The sequence below is a fragment of the Nuphar pumila genome, unplaced genomic scaffold (genome assembly GCF_984573655.1).
Source record: "Nuphar pumila unplaced genomic scaffold, dmNupPumi1.hap1.1 HAP1_SCAFFOLD_147, whole genome shotgun sequence".
NCBI classification, from domain to species: Eukaryota; Viridiplantae; Streptophyta; class Magnoliopsida; order Nymphaeales; family Nymphaeaceae; genus Nuphar; species Nuphar pumila.
The window spans coordinates 97,107-107,459 of NW_028323188.1; the positions used below are offsets into that span (position 1 = coordinate 97,107).

The window sequence follows — 10,353 nt, forward strand, 5'->3', positions numbered from 1 at the left end:
CAAGGTTGGTGTTGTCCCACGTGATGGCTTTGCCCAGCATGTGTTTGTTAACTTCAAGAGAGTGACATCCAAAGCCTTTGTCTCATCCAATTGTTGATATAGCCACACATGGCTGAGTCGACGTGCATGATGTACCGCCTCGATGCAATCTCGCAGGATGTCGGCCCACGATATGGAGCCCGACAACCTGCAACATGACATCAAGGCGATACAACACGCCCTTGATGCTAGCAGCGACTTTGGAGCCTGGCTGTTACCACCTGTACTTCAACAAACTGCCCAGCGACCTGCAAACAGCCATTCACCAACTTTGCACCACTACCCATGTCCCTGGTTCTCGTTGAGGATGTGGCTTCACACATTCGAGACCTATATCAGCACCGACGTACTGGTCACAGAATACACAGACTCCGCACACACATCACATTCAATCACGAAATCAAAGGCGCTGCACATACTTTTGCACTCGCAGTTTGCATGGCTCGGGACCGGCTCAGGACACAGTTCGGCAACGACGTCAACGACACAGCCATGTTTGGCTATATCAACAATTGGATGGGACAAGGGCACTTGATGGCACGCAAATTCAACAAACACACACATGCTGGGCAAAGCCATCGCGTGGGACAACCTTGCACTCATATACTGCTCTCAACACGATGCACTGTACACCACCAACGTGCGAGAGTCCACATGGTCTGGTGATGTTAGGGCTAGTTTGTAGAGCGACGACAACAAAGCCTCAATCCTTGTCTCAGCCCACATCCATCAGTCAGGGGGTCCCAAGCGTTGTACTTGAGCAATCAAAACTGTCCAAACCAAAATTGAAACTACGGCTCAAACCGGTGAGTGTCCCAATTCAAACGATGTCAGACTGCCCTAGGACGTGAGGGTTTACGATCGGTGAAAAACGGCCCTAGCGTACGTCCCTAAATGGGTGGACAAGATACTGGCTGGTGAGATCTTGGAGTGAGTACGCGACGCAGGGCGAGATGTGACGAAAGCTTTTTAAAAGGGGGGAGGAGAGAGGAGCAAATATGCAGGTACACAATTCTTTTTGTCTCTATGTCCATGTGTTCTCTCTGCCACGCTCCTCACATTACACTTGTTCGGATCTACCCTGGCCCTCAGGAGGGGGGACTGACACGCCTGACGTATGGCCGAGTCATGATTACGTAAGATTACGTAACCTTGGAACGTTCACATGGCATGCACAGGTGCATAGCCGAGGCTGGGATGTAAAATCTAAGGCGTTAGTCACATGAGCGACACACACACACACAGAAAGCCTACAGAAGTTATACAGCGAACCGAAGCAATCAGTCAGCAACTTGCCAACGTACACGCACAACATCCCCGCGGTCTCTCAGTGACTGGGGTCTCAGAATGGAGCCTGCAGCTTGGAGTTCGAGTCTCCTCGACTGCCTGGTAGTGCTAAGTTGTCTCATGGCATACATACATTGCATACAGTACATACAAATTCTTTTATACGAGCCGTTGTAAGTCACGCACGCTGTTGACGAGGTGTATCAAGCACACCTGCAGACAGACATCTGGCACATATAGTGTGCTAGCCATTGCCAGCGTTGACCATATGGACAAATGGCTGAGCAAATTGGAGAGGATGGATGGCATGTCCCAGGACAGAAATATATTGACAAGACAAAACACCGAATCTGTTACTCGATGGCAGCATGAATTCTTACCATCTCGTCCATGTGTGTGAAATAAAGCGCTTTATTTGCTAGCATCATCTGTCGCATCACTGAGAATGTCTTTGCATGCAAAACAAACATGCACCCCACGCCAGTCTCCAAACGAAATCTCTTTCCCAACGGCTGATCAGAGATCAGCTGCCAACCCATCCTAGGCAACACTTCTGCAACTTGCCCCGGCGCTCATGGTCCCTTAGCCAGCATGGCGTTTTCCAAAGAAAAGTACAGACATAAGATCCATTCAACACCTCCACATGCTGACAGACCTGGGTAACGTGCGAGGCCTCTCAACATGGGTTCAAGCATGACTGTGCCACATGCTCAAGTGCTGCAGTTGATGGGCTGCGTGCCTCTTGATGAGGCAGGACTTGCCCACGGATTGATCGCCGGCGGAAATGATTTTTATTCTCCACACATGATTCCTTTTTTTGTTCACTGCGCGTGCGGCTCTCATGGAAGCAACGTCTGAAGTACGATTGCCACCACCATCATGTTTGTGCAACTGGGAACTCTGCGTTGCATAACACAACCAGCCTCAGCCCCGACTGCTCCAAAGCACGCCCAGGGTTGCTGTAAATTCGCGCAACAGTAATGCCTGGTAGCAGCTGCCAACTTCATCTAAGACAGAAACAATTCGCTTTTGCGACAGCGTTTCGCTGGCATGGGATGCAATAAATACTGGCAGGGCGATCCCATGGATGGCAGTTAGACTCAAAACTATTTCACATCCCATGGCTCCTTGTAGTCCAACGTTCTACGCCTCAGGTGCCAACTGAGGTGGGAGGACTCACCCACGGTGGTGTGTGTTGTTTACGTCCAGAGTTACGCAATGAATTCTGATGATTTCCGAGGTTGGAAACCGTCGTATCTTTGCTTATAGCCATGCTCTGACTTGCATAGCGTAAGGCAAGCATACGAGCCGTAACGAGCCAGGGTAGCATGTGAAATTGTTCGTTAAGGTGCAGACGTGAAGGGAATCATGGCGTTCGCACATCCATGCTTACAAACGCGCAGCGCGGCGTCATGTTTGTTGTTACTGGTGGCATTAATTCGCATCACCCTTGCCGTTGATGTCAGCTTTCAGCTAGAGCACAACTTGAGAGGCGTGTTTTCCAGCGCCGGCGAAGTCCAGGGCCGGTTATCATTGATGAATGGCAAGGTACGGGACATTGAGTGCATCTCATCAACTGAAGCGTTATCCTCGGTTGTTTACCTTCCATTCCCACCTTCCCTTCCCACCATGAGCACATGCTATGTTGCGCTCGTCTCCCGCTGCTGACCAGGAGGTCGAGTGCAACAGAGAAAAGTTGTTCTCACAAATTGCCTCATGTCCTTGTCTGCAAGTAAGGGTCACGCCGTTCTGTGCAAACGTTAAAAGGTCTGTCAGGGTTTCCTGAGCGGCTCCATGCATGCGATGGTAGGCACCGACCCCTCGTCGCGGTTCTTGACCATCCTGTCTAGATAAAACTGTCACAATTTTGTTTTTATGTCTGTGTCGCTGATAGCATCTGTGAATGTTTGCAAAGCTTTCCAATTCTATTGAGATGGCCTGGTCTAGACGAAGCCATTGTATGGATTGCTGTTCCACACTAGCTTCAAAATCTCAAAGGCATACGTAAGTAACTGGCGTCAGGTCTCCAAATCAGTCCTGAAGCATGTACGGCTTGTTTCAATTGGTTTTAAGCGAAAGGGTACATCACCCTGCTGGTGGACTGGCCAGTCTACAGGGAGATGCAAAGCACGAATTGATCAATATATATATATAAACATGAGCCTTTTGTGAGTGTCGTCCGGGACTTTCCATGTCTGAACCTGAGGCCTCCCTGTTCAAGGACCGGTCGAGAGCCTCTTCACTGGATCCGAGATACTGCCAGTATTGCAGTATTTGTCCAAGGCCGAATCGCCGAAATGAAATCCAAGTACTATCATCTCACTAAGCAACGTGATGCAGGCGGATGTGCCTTCAGCCAAGCTCACTTTGAAATGGAACGAAATGTCCCCAGAAGACATTGCAGCGCTGACCCAGCTTGCAGCAAAAGAGGAGTGCGTTCTCCTTGTACCACTCCGTGCAAGAATGGAACTGGACGATATGCAGTGTTTTATTTCACTACATAGAGCGGTCCGAGGCATGTGCCAGATGTGAGATTACAAATAGCCAGGGGTGCCTGGAGGGTACCTTGGGGAGGGCAATGCTGGGGTCAAGAGTCCATGCCCACCTGGATGATGTGTGCTTGTGAAGAGCACACCATCATCAGATGTCCTCCGGTCAAATTTGGTCCAATGCGTTTCATTCATGCGTCGGACTGCCCGATTGTTTACCATGGCTGCTCATATGAGTTGGTTTAATGCATCGACACCGTTGAACTCCAGTCATCTGAGTCACTCACATATAATGTATCTTTTTCTTGTTTTACAACACTACCGCATCCACATGGACAATGGCAACTCCAAGAACTTCTTGGGATACATAAACTCTGGGATGCTTCAGGGTTTTGCACGCATTAAGGATTTGTTCCTCAGGGTAGGCGCATCACCTGAATGGGACCAGACCGTCCACATCTCTCCTCGAGCTTTGGGCCGTTTCAGGATGTGCACCAGTGTGCTCGGAATTGATTCAGGTGCATGTGTTCGAAGATGCTAGGCCTCTGCCTGCACAAGTGTTCCCCAGACCCTCTGATTTCTCGGCTCCATATGCCCAAAAATACATGAATGTTTGGGACAAAACGGGGTCCGAAACCCTTTCTCGCAAAGCCCACTGGCCTGCATATTTTTGTGAAGTAGCCACTCGTTCATTGCTACTCCAATGTCGTTCGATACCAGCAGTCTATCTCAACTCTCCAACTGCCTCAATGAGCATGAAGAGCCTCCTCAAGAGGCTCATGTATCTCATCATCAAGTTATCTTGAGATACCAGCAATTTATCTCGAGATACCAGCAATCTGTTCAAGTACCACATGGTTTGTCACTACGACCAAAGGCGAAGCTGCTCACATGCCCATCCGTACATATGCGTAAGGGCCCGAAGTCAGTCAGCCTGAATGTCAGCCTATCCAGGGTGTGGACATTACCACAGCTATCTGACGATAGCTCTCGGTACTGCCTGTAGGCTGTACACCCTCCGAATTGCACCGCAAGAGCAGCTGGGGACGCCCAAGGGCGCCCCGGTCACGTTTTCCCTCCCTGCTGCATGCTTCGCGCAGGCGCTTGGGCGCCCACATCGCGTGGACCTACACGCATCGCTCGAGGGCTGGCTCGTGGGAATAGATTTCCGCCATCAAAGCAGCCTGGAATGCCGGGAGCCGAAAGGCCCAGAGGCTAACACCGACATCCATTGGCCAAAGCTGACGGACGTGAAGATCATGTTCCCCATGCCGGGCCCCACGGTCCAGTGGCAGGCTGCGTCAGCGGAGGGTGTGTTTTCAGCGCTGTTCCTTCCGCGGCCTTCCCTCATCTGTCCATGTAGCGGGTCAGATGAAGTTCGATGCATAGCCTGAGTGCTGTCACTGTGCTGCCAGCCTAAGTATTGGGATACCCGATATAGCATACAGGCTATGAATCGAAATACGCCTGAGCCGCCGCAGTCCATTCCCCTGTTCATCGCTCTACTGACGTCCCCATCGTATTGCATGGCTAGGTATCATTACGTCTCGCACCGAAGACACACACCAGCTCTGCAAGATCGCATCATGGAAGTGCGGCGGTTGGGGCAAATAATGGGAATGTGAAAGCCACCGAATTCAGCAGGCGTAATCTGACTCTTGAGATACGGCGAAATCTGCTTCAAGAGCAATCTAATCTACTCTTGATGGTTAGATGGCAGCCCCTCTTTAACCATCAATGTCCTGGGCATGGCGGAAAGTACTGCCACCGAACTAAGATTTGAACGCGCAAACCCTCTATTTGAGGGTGGACAGTTTGACCACTTGACCAATGGCGGTTGGGGCAGTCAAGTCTGCTCGTAGTGTGCTGTCGTTCACACGAGAGCTCTATTCATGCTCACAGATCGTACGCCAATATCCGTCTGGATTTGTGGTGCCTTTCAAGGAGATGATTCTAATCTCCTGATAATACTAAGCAGCCGAATAGGAAAATGTCAGCTTCTCTGCATCTCTAGCATATGATGGTAAACTGATGATCAGGGTTTCGTGTTGGTCGGTCATACGCCAGCACACTATTTTGACTTCCCAGACCTTTCTTCACCTGAGGATGCCGTTGTCAGCGCCGACTTGAGTTGTGCCTTCCTGGTCTCATACTGTCTACAGAGAAAGTTTGTTTGTGAATCCTCGTCGCGCTTGCAGAGCGAGCTCACGTTGCACAGTACATGGACGAGTCGTTCAAGCAGTCCGTTCAGGGCGAGCCTGGAGTCAAGGGGCCACCAGGGGAGGGTAGCAAAGAGAAGAAGGAGAAGACTTTCTTTGAGAAGAACTGGCTATTGCTTGCCTGCGGCGGCATGCTCCTCATGAACATGCTGAACAAGGCGGATGCGCCTCCAAGCGCACCACCCGGCGCTGGAGCCGCACGGCGTGCAGTACAAGCGCCTGCACGGTGATGCACATTGTGTTTTTCGTGTCCAGCCGAGCAGTTGTAAGCGTGGTGAACGAGATCGCTGCGAGACTCTGAATCTGCCGGATCGAGCACGCGGCAAATGCGCGTGCCGTTCTGCACACCATGGGTCCGCTGGCTTGCGCACGCCAGAGTCTCGTGTCCCGACTGCAGCGTCAGCGCATTGCACGTTGCATCTCGACACACAGTTCGCTCCTTGTTTGTAACAAGGCTTGGCATTTACTGTAACAGTATCGTTTACGTGCATGGTCCGCACAAAGACTGCACCTGTCGAGTGTGCTCCTCTTGGCGAAGTGTGCATCGCATTGCCCTCTGGTCACTTGCATGCGTGCGTCAGGTGACCGAAGATTTATCAATTTGTATCTGAATGGCTTGTATTGCCAGCATGCATCAGCCACGGTGGTCGGAAGACATCGCAGACAGCATGGTGATTCCCCTTTACTAACCGTGTTTCACCTTGCCTTTTCCCAACCGCCCTGGCAAGAACATGTCGCATTGCAATGGGATGGTGCTGGTGCATCTTCAAAAGCCTGAAAAGCGATAGAAACACTGTGCCCTATGTTCCAGGCGGACGTGCTCCCAATGCGTACGGACAACCAATAAACCAATGCCAACAAAGCTGGCTGGGGGGGACACAACTTCCATAATCATCCGTGCTTTACAGTAAGGCTGTTGCCAGAGCCTGACTCCTCAGTGGTGCTGGCAGCGCACCTGGTTCTGCTTGGGCCGTGGTGTGTGAGGAGGCTGTTGGTGTGCAATGCTATTCGAATGCTATTTGAAATTCGCGTTGCCCCAGCCTCGACATATCGGATCAGCCAAGCAGCAGTCGTGCCATTTTCATTGAGAAAACGTACGTGGCACTGATATTCTTTGATGCCTACCAGAAAACCTTCTGGTCTGCCTTATTGCTAGCCAGTCGTGGCTGCGTGCTGTGGTTCTCTACGTGTTTTGTCCCAAGATTCGACCGAAGTTTTTTAGATCGCCCATTCGCCATGGCAAGGGAGGAAGATGACTTCCCTGGGGACGCTGAGGAGCGTATGATCAACGAGGAGTACAAAATCTGGAAGAAGAATACTCCATTCCTCTACGGTAAGAATGCGCCAAAGCACGGATACGTCCACGTGCACACGCAGTTTCTGTAAGACAAGACAGAAGTACTTGACTGACGCGCTTTTCTTCCGCGCAGACCTGGTTATCACGCACGCGTTGGAATGGCCAAGCTTGACAGTGCAATGGCTTCCGGTATGTCTCTTGCTCACGCAACCTCCGTTTCTCGCTACGATGCCATTGTCATATTATGTCGTCTATGACACGATTACATCTTGGCATCCTTGTTTCTCGTGTTGCAATGTCGTTGGGCATGCAGGGCTTGTGCGAAATGTGAACATGTACACAGCACGGCAGAGGCGCCCACGACAAAATTTTCAGGGTGCTGCTTCAATGCCCTCACCAACTTCTTTGTGAGTAAATGGCTTTCTTTTGCAGTCACGCAACGAACATCACGGAATCGCGAAGCAAAAGCTCATTCTCGGTACGCACACATCCGACGGTGAACAGAACCACCTGATGTTGGCCGAGGTTCAATTGCCTCTTGAAGATTCGGAGTATGATGCGCGGGCTTACGACGACGAGAAGATGGAGGTTGGAGGCGTCGGCATGGCGCATGGCATTGGACACGTTACCGTCGTGCAGCAAATCAACCACGAAGGGGAGGTTAACCGTGCTCGGTATATGCCTCAAAACGAGTTTCTGATCGCAACAAAAACACCGACAGCGGAGGTCCTTGTCTTTGACTGGTCCAAACACGATTCCAAGCCATCCAGGGATGGCAAGTCCACTCCCTTCCTCCGGCTTTCAGGGCACGAGGTCGAGGGGTATGGGCTTGCCTGGAATCCTCACGAGGTTCGGAAAGGTAATTTGCTGTCAGGCTCGGACGATGCCAACATCTGTCTCTGGGAGATCGAGGGGGCTAAGGGTGGGGTACGTTCATGCTCGCAAGGCATTTCAAATGCGTATTGGCATGTGAGTGGCCTCCTCGGACGCACAGCTCGTGAGAGTGCAATGGATAGTGCACATACATATATTCAATGTCATGGAGTGGTTTTGAGCCTGTCTGGCCCTTGCATGTGGACGTCTGCGAGACAGCAGTTAGGGTTTGAGCACAGGCCCTTCCTACTCGAAATATTGACACCGTTGCATAGATGTATTTTCGACCGTGAGCAACCATGAATTGCAGCAAAGTCGTGAAAGTGTCATCCTCGGAATGGCTCAAGCTGTGCCCGCCGCCCACCTTGGAAAGCAAGTCCTTGGATGGGCACCACCAATCACATGCTCTCTCAGCCAAGTGTTGGGCTTGGGCTTTCATGATGATGCTTTATCTAGTTACAGCACTACCGCGATGCACATGGACATTGGCAACTCCAATTACTGCTCGGGAAGATGCATTTCGTAAGAGCTTTCATGCGTCTGCTATCATGTTGTGCACCAGCACAACCAGGCATGCGAATAATGATAATAATAATAATAATAGTAATAATAATAATAATAATAATAATAATAATAACAACAATAACAATAACAATAACAATAACAATAACAATAATAATAATAATAATAATAATAATAATAATAATAATAATAATAATAATAATAATAATAATAATAATAATAATTATTATAATAATAATAATTATAATAATAATAATAATAATAATAATAATAATAATAATTATAATAATAATAATAATAATAATAATAATAATAATAATAATAATAATAATAATAATAATAATAATAATAATTCAATCGGGAATTATGCCAGGAATGCTGACCACCGCCCTCCCGCTATGCGACCATCAGGCGTTCAGCATGAAACAGCCATCTGAAGCACGATCTCACCCGCCTGCCGGACGGTCACACACAAACTTTGAAAAACGCGTCTATGGTGATGATCATGTACCAATTCACAACACTATTGCATCCAGAACGTTTTACAGTATAGGTCTCCTTCCTTCCACAGGTATGGAAGGACGTCTGGGAGGATATGTGGCAGCGCACACAATCTACATGAGGGCTTACCTGTCTGTTGACGGGACGTGAGCATTACGAAATCTGTGTACCCGCCTGTGAGTGATGCTCAGTGAGAGAATGTGTTGACGGGACGTGAGCATCACGAATCCTGTGCACCCGCCTGCGAGCGATGCTCAGTGAGAGATCGTTGTGCAGGTGCTCAAGGCGCACCAGATGTTCCGAGGCCACACGGGCGTGGTGGAGGACGTGGCATGGCATGGGAAGCATCCAGACATCTTTGGCTCCGTCGGCGACGACAAGCGCCTCATGATCTGGGATCTGCGCTCTGACTCAGCGGACCCTGCAGCTCAGACCGAGGCTCACACCGCCGAGGTCAACTGCCTCCAGTTCAACCCCTTTGAGGAGTTTCTGCTCGCTACCGGCTCGGCGGACCGGACCGTCGTGCTGCACGATATGCGCATGCTCGAGCAGCGGCTTCACGTCATGGATGCGCACCGCGAGGAGGTCTTCCAGGTGTGTGATGTTGTTGAAATGTGTGATGTTGATGTTGACGAGCAGTGGCTGCACGGCACGTGAGCAGGCCGTCCAGGTGTGTGATGTTGATGTTGATAAGCAGCGGCTGCACGGCATGGATGAGCCCCGCGTGTGAGTCTGCCAGGTTTGTGATGTTAATGCGGTGTGTGTGTGATGTTGATGTTGATGAGCAGCGGCTGCATGGCTTGGATGTGCCCCATCAGGTAGTCGTCCAGGTGTGTGACGTTGGGAAGGGGCCCTTTGCCTTCGCACACTTCCCCACACCGCACGCCGACACCACCCAAGCAGCTACAGTATTTGTCAGTCCCAGCGTTTGTGGAAAAGACAGTTTTCAGGGAGGGCAGGTACCTGCGGTTGGAGCATTTTTTGGGCTTCTATGACAAAGGCACACATGAGTCTGGCATCAATCTCAAAGTGATAGAATTGGGATTCCAGGTTTCACTTGAGGCAATTTCACTGTATGAGAGATAAAAAGAAAACGAAAGGTTTGTGATATGAGATCAGGGTTGCA

At 50.1% G+C, this 10,353-nt stretch overlaps 1 protein-coding gene across 1 annotated transcript; it reads left to right on the forward strand.

The window, feature by feature from the left end:
• The first annotated feature begins 7,270 nt into the window (after positions 1–7,270).
• LOC149811027 (histone-binding protein MSI1-like) lies at positions 7,271–9,884 on the forward strand. The gene is made up of 4 exons (XM_089994040.1): positions 7,271–7,367; positions 7,465–7,520; positions 7,764–8,258; positions 9,504–9,884. The coding sequence occupies exons 1-4, from the start codon at positions 7,271–7,273 to the stop codon at positions 9,882–9,884; spliced, it is 1,029 nt and encodes a 342-aa protein (XP_089850166.1).
• Positions 9,885–10,353: the final 469 nt, after the last annotated feature.

Bases quoted from the DNA above. Each gene is read 5' to 3' on its own strand.
- LOC149811027 (XM_089994040.1), top strand. From the start codon at position 7,271: ATGGCAAGGGAGGAAGATGACTTCCCTGGGGACGCTGAGGAGCGTATG. The intron at 7,521-7,763 runs GTATGTCTCTTG...TTTCTTTTGCAG, and splicing joins TGACAGTGCAATGGCTTCCG to TCACGCAACGAACATCACGG. The intron at 8,259-9,503 runs GTACGTTCATGC...ATCGTTGTGCAG, and splicing joins TCGAGGGGGCTAAGGGTGGG to GTGCTCAAGGCGCACCAGAT.